Source organism: Cyphomyrmex costatus, unplaced genomic scaffold, assembly GCF_001594065.2.
Source record: "Cyphomyrmex costatus isolate MS0001 unplaced genomic scaffold, Ccosl1.0 scaffold758, whole genome shotgun sequence".
Classification (NCBI taxonomy): Eukaryota; Metazoa; Arthropoda; class Insecta; order Hymenoptera; family Formicidae; genus Cyphomyrmex; species Cyphomyrmex costatus.
In genome coordinates, this window is record NW_017280331.1 from 17,418 (window position 1) to 31,444 (window position 14,027).

Consider the following 14,027-nt stretch of genomic DNA (forward strand, 5'->3'; position numbering starts at 1 on the left):
TCTCAGCACAGTACTCTAGACAGATATTGCGAAGAATATTATTACGTCGACTCGCCATCAGAGGTCTATTCAATTGATATTCGTTAAATTTCTCGCAAGTGCTGATATATATATATATATACACATATATATATTTTTATACAGTTTTTTGTATTTTATATTATTATTATTATTATTCTGTAGGGAATTTATCAATGTACTTGAAGAGCAGAAGAATCATTTGATGCGAATTTGTTCTCAAATCGAAAAGGCACATTGGTTTTATCGACATATTATGACTTTTACTGTATACAGACCCATATCTTAAGCTGAGAAAGTGTAACATAAAGGAATTTGACACTCATATATTTCAATATTTACCATTTTTAAAAAAGCATGTACCGCACATTAATGCTGTGCTTCAGCAATGGGAATGGCACAAACAAAATTCATCGACGTTTGGAGCAATTATTTTGAATGAAGTCATGACAAAGGTGCTTCTGGTGCAGAGCTATTGGGGAAACAATAATTGGTTTTCCTAAAAAAAAAATAGATTATGATGAGGAGCCACATGAGTGTGCTATTCGAGAAGTATGGGAAGAGACTGGTTTTAATAAAACTAATTTAATACATCCAGACGACTACATTGAATCTAAATAGAAAAATTGTGAGATTATATATTATTTGAGGTGTGCGAACTAGTACATTGTTTCAACCACGAACGCAGCAAGAGATAATGAATGTTGACTGGTTCGCTATAAAGGATTTACCTGTCTCGATATGTGATTGGACCCCTTTTCTGAAAATGGGCATTAGTGCATATAAATTTTACATGGTGGCACCGTTCGTCGAGTAATTTCCAATTTTTTAATAAAATCTATATATTTAATGAAAAATTGTGTTACATCATGTGTATATCACTCTTTTTCCAGGCGAATCAAGCAATGGATTGAAGATAGATTTCCAAGTTCATTAGGAGGAGTTCCATCGTTTTCAGATAGTAATAATAATATCTCGAGCGATATTTGGGACTTTATCGGTTCGATTTTCGGTTTTCATATCCCGTGATAAAATCTTTAAAATAGTCACAATTTTTATTATCTATAATATAGAGAAAGAGGGCAATGAGCCAATAATATCGTTAAAATCTTTAAATTATAATCTAATATATTGCGAAGAATATCACGTAATTATGGCGTTTCGTCCCAGCTTCCACTACTGGACTCGTCAGTAAGGTATTGTAGTGGAAGTCTACCTTAGACGCCTGTTTAAGCTATTAGATCGAGAATCTATATATACAGATATACGCGCATCCAAGCACTTGCGAGAATTTGCGAATATCGATAGACCTCTGATGGCGGGTCGACGTAGTAATATTCTTCGCAATATTTATCCAAGGTAAGAAATAACGTTCTATTAATATATGTAGTCCCCCCAAATTGCGAATAAATTATTTTGGAAATAAAAGAGTATTTAAAACATTTAACCGTATTTACAAAACAAAGAGTTGATATTTCTAATAAAATTAAGGTATTAAAATATTGGCAAGAAAATATAAATTCTCTTCTAAAAATGTGGGATTACTTGCGCATTACTGCTTCTGAGATTCAACATTTATTTATGCGTCGTTTTAACCAAGATTTAGTAGAGAATTTCTTTTTCAAAATGCGAAAAATGAATGGTAACACTTTCAATCCCACACCGATACAGTTTTATTACTCTTTTAGAAAACTTTTTTCTACAAATTTCTATGTACCTATAACAGAAAATTGCGAGCGAGATAACGATGTGTTATAGCCCGAATGGCTATCACTTATTTTATCAATTATTTCATTTCAACCGGCATAGCAACCGGCACCGGAAATGCAAGTCTGCACATTCTTTAAACCGCGCACGACAAAGCGTCGATCTAAGATCGTAGCGCGCAAAATACCTAAATGCACTCGGCACGGCAACCAACAGCGGAAGTGCAAGATTGCACATTCTTTAATCACGCGATCGCGCCTCTAGCGCGATGAATATTACCATATATGGTCCGACCGAAGACCAAAAGCGACATCATCAAACTCAATATAAGATTTGCATAGATTTGCAAATTTTTTGGTATGTTTTGCGCATCGTTAATTTTCATTCTTAGAATTTAAGATTACAATCTTTTAATTAATATATGTTCATTTATTGTTTTCAGTTATATATTTAACTATGCACAAGATTTTCTTTTGTATTGATGTTTGTCCATATTATGTACATTTCAACGTTAAGTGTTTCATCTGAAGAGGACCAGATTTGGTGGTCAAAACTAGTAATATAATTAACATCTGTTTTTTTAATCGTTACATTTATGTAAATTTTATAAGTTCATTTTAGAATATATGTATTAATTTGTTGTTAATTTTCTTTTCGTTTGACTCTTACAATGCCATTTCCACGTTTATAATGTTTTTAAAGAAAGAGTCTTTTATTTGTTCTATTTTTGTTTATATACGCTGGCTGTAATAATGCGACTCACACATTCTTATTCGTTTTTTAAATTTATATTAAGATATTATGGTTATTATGCAGAAAAACATTTGAAATTATGGATAGAATATCGTAAGAAAATAATTATCACTTATTTACGTATTAGATTTATTAAACATTGTATTTATAATAGGATCACACCGCAACATTTGCATAACTTTAGTGAATTTAATATAAAACTTTTTAACCAGAACTCGTATCGTAGATTATCTCAACTTAAAGAATCGGCTGTTAATAAAATTTTACACATTGAATTGAATGACGCTTATAGAGAGATTCAGAATTATAGAATGTTGTTGTTCCAGGTAGTGAGCATTATATCAGGTTGTTTGCCGATTAAGATTTGTGATGAATTTCTTATCACACAAGAAATCTCATGTAGGAACTTTTTTGAGAAAGAAAAAAGCAGGTTGGATTCAAAACTAATTTGGTTGTTACGTAAAAAAGAAAAATTAAATCTAATTAATATCAAACCTATTAAATATCATTGTCTAAATGAATCTTCTTCTGATATCCTTATATCTCCTCAGGTTTTTTCTTCACACAGTTCCTCTTCCTTAAATACTCTCCGAAAAAAATGGTTTGTGAACCTTTCTTCTGTCGATATCCCTTATAACGTCATGTGTTTTTTGCAGTTAGGCGAAAATTTTGCTCTTCCTTTTAATAACAGGACGAAAATTGTTTTTGAATGTATTAAGGGTATTGAAAGTAGTGTTCTGAAAATGCCAATTACCAGAAGGATGGACATCACCAACCATTCTATACCTATCCTAAATAACATAGTTTCTGCTCCAAAATTTACATCACCAACAACCAAAAAATTATCTGAACTTGAATCCCATACTGTAGATTTTATAAAGAAACATCCTAATGTGATTTACACTCACGCAGATAAAGGTAATGTTACTGTCGCACTTGACAAAGATGTTTATGTTTCTAACATGAATTCATTGTTTGGCGACAGTGACACATACGAGATTATCAAAAAAGATCCTACGAAAAAACTTACATCATCTTTAAGAGTAATGCTGACTGAATGGAAGAACAAAGATTATATAGATGGTTCCGAATATAGAAAATTGTATTGTAGTGATGGTATGCTTCCGAGAGCCTATGGGTTGCCAAAGATCCATAAACCAGATTGTCCATTAAGAATTATAGTCTCTTCAATAGGGAGTCCGTTGCATTCTTTGGCTTCCTTTTTACATGAAATTCTTTTTGAAACAATTCCTGTGGCAGATAGTAATATTAAAAATAGTTTTAAGTTAATTGAAAAATTGAAATGTTTTAATAATGCAGATGGTTTTGAATTGATTTCTTTGGATGTGGTTTCACTGTTCACCAATGTTCCCATCGATATTGCGTTGGATTGTATTGATGAACAGTGGTGTTACATTTCGAGAGGTTGTCCATTGCCAAGGGAAGAATTTCAGAAAGCGATAAAATTTGTTTTAGAATCAACTTTTTTTGTTTTTGATAACAAGACATATAGACAATATTTTGGCACACCCATGGGTTCACCTTTGTCACCTATTATCGCTGATTTGGTGATGAGGAGATTGGAGACTGTGACCTTGCAACCATTCAGAGGTGACCTTCTTTTTTATTTTAGATATGTGGATGACGTTTGTATGGCAATCTTACCGGAGAAAATAGATACTCTTTTTCAAGCTTTTAATTCTTTTCATCCTCGACTTCAGTTCACACTGGAAATAGGAGGAGATAAGTTGAACTTTTTAGATACCACTATTTCTAAAATTAATAATATATTTATTTTTGATTGGTACCGAAAACCCACCTTTTCTGGTAGATTCTTGAATTTTCTCTCTAATCATCCTATATCTCAAAAGAGGGGTGTTGTGTTTTCTTTGGTTGACAGAGCTTTTTTACTCTCTGATTTTGGATTTCATAAAAGAAATCTAACTCTTATCATTGACATTTTACTGGATAATGATTATCCTTTGGATTTTATCTTTGATTCTGTCAACCTCAGAATAAAGCATCTATTAAAGAATCATAAAGATCACGCTCGTACACAGATTGATAATAATATTAATGCATGTCCATCTTGGCTTACGGTGCCTTTCATTCCGATCCACGCGGAGAAATTTAAGAGATTTGATAGGAGTGTTGTCAGAGTTTCTTTTCGTAGTCCGAACAAAATGAAAAAATACATTAAGGTGCAAAAGGACTCACGTCTCCACACATCTAAAAGTAACGTCGTTTATAAAATTCAGTGTAACGATTGCGATGCTTCTTATGTGGGGCAAACCAGCAGACAATTAAAAACAAGAATTAAAGAACACCGTAATCATATAAATTATAATAGTTCTACCAGATCGGTAATAACTGATCACAGATTGGAGTATAATCATGACTTTCGGTGGGACGATGTTGAAATTCTTGATGAGGAACCTTGTTACAGGAAGCGATTGGTCTCAGAAATGTTAAATATTAAAAAACAGAAATTTAGCCTAAACTTACAAACCGACACGGAAGGTCTTCATGAAGCATATATACCCATTATAAACAAAATTTGATCTTTCTGTATCAGTTGTTGCCGGTCGTTATTTAGTTGGAATTGGTCCGTTGAGGATGTTTGACGTGTTCCATGTATTACTTTTTATCTCAAGATGTACTTCGACAGTTTTGTAATATTTCTGACATAAGTTTTTTTAAAGAAAAAATTTTTTTCTGTTTTTTTATTGTGTGACAATTATCATTATGACTATTTTTGTAAATATATGGATACACGGACCAACTAATATTTTCACGCATAGATTTGCAAATTTTTTGGTATGTTTTGCGCATCGTTAATTTTCATTCCTAGAATTTAAGATTACAATCTTTTAATTAATATATGTTCATTTATTGTTTTCAGTTATATATTTAACTATGCACAAGATTTTCTTTTGTATTGATGTTTGTCCATAATTATGTACATTTCAACGTTAAGTGTTTCATCTGAAGAGGACCAGATTTGTTGGTCGAAACTAGTAATGTAATTAACATCTGTTTTTTTAATCGTTACATTTATGTAAATTTTATAAGTTCATTTTAGAATATATGTATTAATTTGTTGTTAATTTTCTTTTCGTTTGACTCTTACAATGCCATTTCCACGTTTATAATGTTTTTAAAGAAAGAGTCCTTTATTTGTTCTATTTTTGTTAATATTTTATACTTAACATTAAACAAAAATGAAATAATTTATTGTATTACACTATGTAACCTGTTTCTTTTGTTTGAAAACACCCATAATAATCATCTTTGTAATTTATCTTCGTATCTGAAATATTCAAATTTAAGCGCGTGTACTTTTCTCAAAATGGCGACAGATCATGTGACTTGGGATCACCTACATCAAAGGTGCCGACGCTTAGTGTCGTAACTGGTTAAACTGTGGTTTAACTCTATGCCGTTCCAAAACGCGAGGTAACTGACCATATGGGCGGAGACTATTCGTTCCAAAAGTAAGAGTAAACCTACCTTGGAGTCAACTCTATGAACCCTGCTTAATGAATCAGTGATTGTGATTGATGATTAACGCAACAGATAATTAAGAATATACGTAGTGGGTACAAATACATTTCTTAAGTTATAGGAAGTACACAAAGTTTGGTGATAGGACGCTTATAATCACCCTTGGCTGTATGTATTAACGCAGTTCTTATAATTCCATCTTGACCTGGATATATCTCCTTAATTCGCCCTAATTTCCAACTTAAAGGCGGCAAATTGTCTTCTTTCAGAATAACGAGTTGCCCTATCTGAATAGGATTCGTGACGGTATTCCATTTACTCCACTGTTGATAGACATGTAAATATTCTTTCGTCGTTCCAGCGTCGCCAAAATTGTTGTCGCAATTGTTCGATACGTTGCCATCGATCAAGTCTATTGATTTTTACATCTGCAACATTTGGCTCTGGATATGCAATGAGAGGACGTCCTATTAAAAAATGACCGGCAGTGAGTACTGACAGATCGTTAGGATCTGCTGATAACGTGTAAGGGGTCGTGAATTGAGAATTGCTTCTATTTGTACTAACAATGTATTCAGTTCTTCATGTCTTAAACAAGCTTCTCCAGCAATACGTGCCAGATGAAATTTAACGGATTTCACGGCGGCCTCCCAAAGGCCGCCCATATGTGGTGCCCTTGGTGGAATAAAATGCCACTGTATACGTTCATTTACCATATTGTCAATAATTTGTTGCTCAGTTTCTTTACTGTCAAATAATTCCTTGAGTTCACGCTCAGCGCCAACACAATTTAAGCCGTTATCAGAATATGTATGATTAGGACGTCCTCTTCTTGCGATAAATCGTTTAAGTACACTTAGGAACGTGGCTGAAGTTAGATCATTCGACAACTCTAGATGAACCGCCTTTGTCATAAAACAAACGAAGATTGCTATGAAACATTTGATTAATCGTGAATTCTTTCGTTGACCTTCCTTGTAATAAATAGGGCCGGCGTAATCGATGCCACATGTCTCGAATGGTTGTGTATCACCTTTCACGCGGGCTTCGGGCAAGTCACCCATTAATGCAGTAGACAATTTTGGTGAATTGCGAAAACATATTACACATGTGTTAATAACTTGACGTACGACATTTCGAGCTGAGCACGGCCAAAATTCTTGTCGAATTGACGCTAAGGTCAACTGCGCTCCTGCATGAAAAAGACGATAATGTTCATGGATTATAATCATACGAGTGAATCTATGTTGCGCCGGAATTAACATTGGATGTTTTGCATTGTATGACAAATTTGTATCCTTTAAACGATCACCAACTCTCAGAATTCCGTTCGCATCTAAAAATGGATTTAATTTAAGAATTGAGCTCCGCCTATTCACAGCCCCAAGCTTGAAATATGATGAATATCATTCTGAAAATATTCCTGTTGCACGATTTTTACTAACGCTAATTTTGCTGCTTCTAGTTCGGAAACGGAGAGTGGACGAAATTTTCTATCGTTGTCGCAATATTGAGAAGTTTCGACAGAATCTACCCCTTTCTTTCTTATCATGTTAACAAAACGTAAACATACTGCGAATACTCGTATCAGCTTCAAATAGCTCAAAAAACGTTCGAAAATCTCAAATGTAGGTTTTGGTACTGCCACATTGGTTACGGCTGTTTTTCGTCTCTCTGGTACAATATCTTTTGATATTGATATCGTTGTAACTGGCCACTCAGATTCAGCATCTTTCAGCCAATGAGGTCCATACCACCACAACTCTGATCTGGATATTACGTGAGCAGTTGCTCCTCTTGAGAGTAAATCTGCGGGATTTTCCTTACTTGATATGTGACGTCAATTGTCAATGGTAGTTAATGATTGAATTTCGCTCACCAGATTGGCGACAAAGAGCGTCCAATTGCGACCGGGCGATTGCAACCAACACAGCACTATACTGGAATCAGTCCAATAAACGGTATTGTCAATTTTGCAATTTAAACAATTTTTCAACTTGTTGATTAGTTGAGCAAGTACCACAGCTCCACATAATTCTAATCGTGGTATTGATAGGGACTTCACAGGTGCTATCCGTGACTTGGAAGCAATCAAATGACTTTCTACCTGCCCGCTCTCCGAGATAGATCGCACATATACGCATGCTCCGTACGCCTGTTGATTAGCATCAGCAAATCCGTGTAATTCAATACGTACTGGTTTTTCTATTAATATTTTCCGAGGAACCTTGACGTCATCCAACTGTTCGATCTGCGATTCATACTCCTTCCACGTAGTGTTCAGTTCCATAGGAATCGATTCGTCCCAGTCAATTTTCAATAACCACAATTCTTGCATAATGATTTTCCCCGTTAACGTTACAGGTGTTACAAATCCTAGGGGATCGAATATTAATGCAGTTCTTGACAGAATTTTTCGTTTGGTAGGTTTCTCGAGCGGTGTCCATTTGCATGCGTCAACGAATTTGAATATATCCAAGTCATAATTCCACACTAATCCAAGTGCTCGAGTCTCGCCTAGAGATCCGGTCGCGTTAAACTCTTTGTTATCTGATGGGGATTCACTATCTCGCAACTTGATTTCGTTGGAGCACCATTTTGTTAATTCAAAACCCCCTCGCTTGAGTAATTCATGAGTCTGCTGTTTTATGATCATTGCTTCATCTATTTGCTCCTGTCAGTATATCATCCACATAGGAGTCTCTCAACACGATTCTCGAACTAAGTGGGTAATCAGTGGCTTCATCTTTGGCGAGTTTCTGCAATGCTCTTATGGCCAAGAATGGCGCAGCTACTGTGCCGTAGGTTACAGTTGTGAGTTCGAATATCTTTAACCTTTCTTGGGGATTATCTCGCCAGAAAATGCGTTGAAGCGATCTCTGAGTTGGATGAATTAGTACTTGCCTGTACATTTTTGTAATGTCAGCTGTGATTGCCACCATAAATGTACGAAACTTTGCCAAAATTGCAAATAGGTCCTGTTGAATTGTTGGACCGACAAATAACATGTCATTTAAACATTTTCCTGAGTCAGTCTTGCATGACGCGTCAAAAACTACTCGTGTTTTTGTTGTTGTACTTGTTTCCTTGAAAACAGCATGATCAAAAAACAACTGTCATCACTGTCTTTGATTTCCTGCATGTGGTTTAGAGACTGATATTCATTCATAAAATTACGATAAGCAGCATAAATATCAGGATGCTTGGCCAATCGTTTTTCTAGTGCGAAAAATCGACGTTTGGCGATCTTCTTAGAATTGCCTAACTGGCTTATCAACTCTTCCTTGATTGGAAGTTTGACTATATATCTTCCCTCAGAATTACGCGTAGTGGTTTGTAAAAAATGGGTTTCGCATATACGTTCTTCGGGTGACCGCATGGAAGCATCAATGGAGTAGTTATTTTCGGTTTGCCAGAACTTGGAAATAGTGTTATTTAAGTCATCCATTGTGGCTAAATGACAAGCGCTGCCTTCATTGGTTTGATGATTGTTGAAGATCTGACCAGAAATAATCCAACCGAGTTTGGTCTTCTGAATGGTAGGATGTGCCTTGCATGGTTTGATCTGACCAATACAGAGTAATTGCCAGAACACTTCGGCACCGATCAAAATGTCAATGTTGTCCGGAATATTAAAATGAGGATCTGCTAATGGAATGTTTGACGGAATTCTTAGTTGTGATATATCCACAAATTCTTGAGGTAAATTTTGTGTGATTTTTTTCAAGATCACGCAGTTCAATCTTCCGCGATAACTATTGTGTTTGGATTGTAAAAGAACGTTTACAGACCTCGCGTTGATGCCTCCCTGTGCTACTCCAGAAATGGCGATGTTTAAATGTTGCTGTTTCAATCGTAATTTGTTCGTGAAGGTTTCAGTAATAAAGTTCAGTTGTGATCCATTATCCAACAATGCACGATATGTGTGACCTTTACTTTGAGCATCAAAAACATCTACTATCGCTGTGGATAATAATATCTTCTTTGCTGAACCTTGTTGAGAGCATTGTGTAACTACTGGTGCTTGTGAAATTTCAGTGTGTGATCCGAAATTCGTGTTCGAAAGGGTTTCATCTTGCTCGTCTGTAGTTTCAAAATGCATGAGTGTGTTGTGTGCCTTATTGCATTTACGACAGGATCCAGATGTGCAATTCTTGACTTGATGATTGCTTTTTTTTAGACAATTAATGCACAGGCGTGCATTTTTTACAATTTTAAATCGTTTATCGACAGAGAGTTCCTTAAATGAATCGCATTGATACAAGAAGTGATGTTCTTTGCAACATTCAAATTAGTGCTGGCTGCATGACTGACTGCTCGTTTTGATTTTTGATATGTATTAGTGTCAACAAATGAAGTAGTCTTATTCGCGATTGCCTCCAAAGCCGAACATTGTAACAAAAAATCCTTAAATTGCTTGAAAGTTGGTATCGAGTTATCCGTGCGACTTGTCTTCCATTCTCTTTTTGTCACCGAATCAAGCTTGGACGAAATGAGATATATTACTAGATCATCCCATGTATCTACAGGTCTTTCTAACGCCTTGAGAGCGCGCAAATGTTTGAGTGCGTTGCTAAGTAAGGTACGCAATTGTGCATGATTCTCCTTTGTGATATGTGGTAATTCTACTAGTTCCTTCACGTGGTCGTAGACGATGCGTCGACGATTGTTATAACGTTCGATCAACGATTCCCATGCTTCAACATAATTCTCAGTAGTTATATCGATTGACTTTATAATGTCCAGTGCTTCACCTTTCAAGGGCAAACGCAGATAATGGAATTTTTAAACAGCCGCCAGACTATAATTTGAGTGAATTAGTTTGTCGAATGTGTCATAGAAAGAGTACCAATCTTCAGTTGCGCCTGAAAAACTTGGTAATTCAATTTTAGGTAACCGAATTTGTGAAACAGTGGTATTGTTATTCGCTTGCGTATTGAAATTCTGAGAATTGACATCGGTTTGAGCTTCACGAATATTAATTTCATTAATTGCTGCTTCGAATTTTGCCATCAGCGAAAAATAAGCGTCTTCAAAATTACTTCTATCGTCGGAATGCTGAATGTCAACTTGACATTGCATCTCATCATCATTAACACTCAGCATTTCAGTTTACACTTCATCATAGTGATCCCATAAAATACTTAACTTTTTTTATTTCTCCGTTAACTCGAAACGCGAAACATGTGCAATTTCTACTGATTCGATAAACTCTTTCAATCGTGTGACTGCTCCCTTAAGAACCTTGCGCTTACCTTTCGCCTCCGCTAATGTAAGGTTAGACATTTTGACGTTTGTGGTTTAATGATCGCTACATAAAATTATTCTACTATGAAACGCCACGACGATGAACTTAAAAATACTATACTATACCCTGATTCGCTCACAGGGATCCAAAACAATAAATTTCAATCGAATTAATTGTTTACAATGCTAGTCATATAGTTCTTAGTACAGGTTATCTTCCGATTCACGGTGGATTCAAAGTAATGTAGATTGGTAGACTTGTTGTGATAAGACAGCGCCGCGTGGTGACTGTCGTGTTGAAATAATTGCTGCGTCGATATTCGAGATGGCGTCAGAAATCTCAACGTGTTGACTACCGCGCCAATAACGGTTATAGCCGATGCTGCGCCGATGTCGAAAATGCTGCGCCGATGTCGAAAATGGATTTTTACTAACTCAATTCGTCGAAATGATGTAATAAGCTATGTCGTCAATTCATATAACAGCTCTCTACTGTGATTCAGTAATTGCAGGCTCGAATGATGATCGATAGTTAAGCCGTCTGTATATACGTTAGCGTTGTTGGATATCGAATACCTTGTCTTCCTTTGGACCACCTTCGCTGTGAAGATGAATCCGGCTCGAAGGACCATGTAAAATGACGAATTATTGTTCGTCTCGTGAAACGTTTCACGTGTGTATGCGGACACTATTTTTATCAAAATAAATATGCAAGGTATGTTTGATAAATATCCGTAACTTTATTTGATCACCACTTGCTTCTTACCAACATGGTGCCTGCGAAGCAACCATGATGGAAGTATACATGGTGTGCTTAGTTTTGCGTTGTCTCATTCTAAAATCTCCCGACTCTCTTTTCTTGTCGCCGAAAAAAATAGGCCTGCCACCACAAAAAATATTCCTAGAATAGTGGGTATTTCGCACTGTTATGTTGCAAATCACACTAGGAAGCAGCACATGTATACACACAGACACACAATGCATATAAACATTGACATCTCTACTTTAATATCTAATAATTGTAATTAAAGTATGTATATATTCACATGTGCATAATAAGCTAAGCTTATAAACTAAGCTTACATGTGCATTGCAGCATGAATCGGTGTCTTCTTCGATACTAGCTGTATTTCCATTGCCGAATGTAGACTCCAATATTTCAGATAGTTTTAGTAGTTAATTTAATATAAGTAATAGACATTATTAAGAAAAACACTTTACAGATTTTACATAAATTGTCTATATCAATTTTACTCAATGTGCATGTATGCATACGAGTAAAATGTATATTTTTGGAGTCTCAAAAAAAGTAGCAGAAGAAGACAATATTATAATGTTTCAACAAAATCGAAGTAAAAATAAACATTGACATAAATTTGACTTAAAGTTATTAAATATTACTATTATCAACACTTACCATTTAGAGTATTGGATGGAATTACACTTCCTCCTATGTTTTTAAGCCACCCTTCACGCATAATGGCATTATTCGGCAACTTGTGGAAGCTTACTTCCTCCGGAGTACACGTTATGTTGGTGTTCTTACACGCTTTAACAATACACCGCACCATTTTACTTCAAATTTTCACTTTAATTTCAAAATAACAGGCCTGCACGTTTCTTTCAGGAGACGGCTAAAGACAGACTGAGATAGATGCTCCACGGCGCATGCATAAAAGAGACACTACTAGTTCAGTACTGCCAACCTTTCTAAGTTGGCCGCCCTATGTTTTTCGGTGACAACCGCGTTGAAAAGGGGCGTGGTTTACGAGTTCTGAGCACACCATGTATACTTCCACCATGGAAGCAACTGTCTCCCTACTCTACCGCTCGCAAAACAAAAAGTAAAAATGGATGATCACGTGAGTGATGGCGGCGCGAGAGTCAAATTAGGTTAGCGCATACATAATTCATTGTGGGTGATGGATACGAGAAGTGAGTAGAAAATGTGATTCGAAAGCTTGTATCAAGGTTAGATGTATGCACGCACATATGTATATGATTTATCTCAGTTTATCTCTTTCTAAATAAAATATTAAATATAATATTATATGTATATACCTATATGTGTACATACGTGCGTGTGTGTGTGTGTGTAACGAAACACGAGTCATTCAATAAATAACCTTAATTTCCTCAAAAATTAAAGGGATATATTAAAGTTATTGACTCGCATACATTGATTAGACATATAAATGATGTGATTTTAATATTGTGTATCCAAATATCAGTGGATAACATCAAAGGATTTCCAACTCTCTGTCTCTCTCTCACTCCCTTACTCGTCACGTTCCAAATCGTTCAACTCGAGTAACGTACTCTGAGGGCCTCTTTCACCAACGCCGATTAACTTAATCGACGATTAAGGTAAATGTCCCAGTTTGTGACCTTATAAGAAAATCGCATGAGTTAATACGAATGAAAAATACTCTAGAGTGATTAAAATCAGGAATCAATTATACCGAACTCAAGATTAATCATTTTTGTATCGAAAAACATGCTTTACTGGGGTTGTAAACATAATCTAATAAATATAAAAAAATAAATAGCAAACTATGTAAATGTAGACATTAGTGACCGCTTGATTTTAATTTTGCCCTATTTGTGACTCCACGGTTAGTGACTGGTGCATTGGATCGAATGTATCACCATGTATCACTTAGTGACCGACGCACATGATGCAATACACACGGTGTCCATTGTAAGTGTCCTAGCCAAAAGTGATAGCATTGTCACCAAAATTTTCTTTCGAGCATACATCGAATATTTCCGTTTATTCGTCCAAAATGTAACTCATA

General features: G+C 35.5%; 2 protein-coding genes across 2 annotated transcripts; both read right to left on the reverse strand.

Annotated features, from left to right (window-relative positions):
• Nucleotides 1-6,092: 6,092 nt before the first annotated feature.
• LOC108781050 (uncharacterized) lies at nucleotides 6,093-8,638 on the reverse strand. Its single transcript, XM_018548922.1, has 5 exons — nucleotides 7,862-8,638; nucleotides 7,428-7,804; nucleotides 7,217-7,353; nucleotides 6,482-7,174; nucleotides 6,093-6,394 (listed from the first exon to the last, which is right to left on the reverse strand). The coding sequence occupies exons 1-5, from the start codon at nucleotides 8,636-8,638 to the stop codon at nucleotides 6,093-6,095; spliced, it is 2,286 nt and encodes a 761-aa protein (XP_018404424.1).
• Nucleotides 8,639-9,037: 399 nt separating this feature from the next.
• Nucleotides 9,038-10,084, reverse strand: LOC108781051 (uncharacterized). The gene has a single exon (XM_018548923.1). It carries the CDS (start codon nucleotides 10,082-10,084, stop codon nucleotides 9,038-9,040), a length of 1,047 nt encoding a protein of 348 aa, XP_018404425.1.
• Between the last annotated feature and the right edge of the window lie 3,943 nt (nucleotides 10,085-14,027).

Excerpts from the sequence above, each read along its gene's own strand:
- LOC108781050 (XM_018548922.1), bottom strand. The coding sequence starts at position 8,638 with ATGATCATAAAACAGCAGACTCATGAATTACTCAAGCGAGGGGGTTTT. Across the intron at positions 7,354-7,427 it reads CTAGAAGCAGCAAAATTAGC|GCGGAGCTCAATTCTTAAAT; the intron begins GTTAGTAAAAAT and ends GGCTGTGAATAG. Across the intron at positions 7,175-7,216 it reads GGCGCAACATAGATTCACTC|GAGCGCAGTTGACCTTAGCG; the intron begins GTATGATTATAA and ends TTTTTCATGCAG.
- LOC108781051 (XM_018548923.1), bottom strand. The coding sequence starts at position 10,084 with ATGCATTTTGAAACTACAGACGAGCAAGATGAAACCCTTTCGAACACG.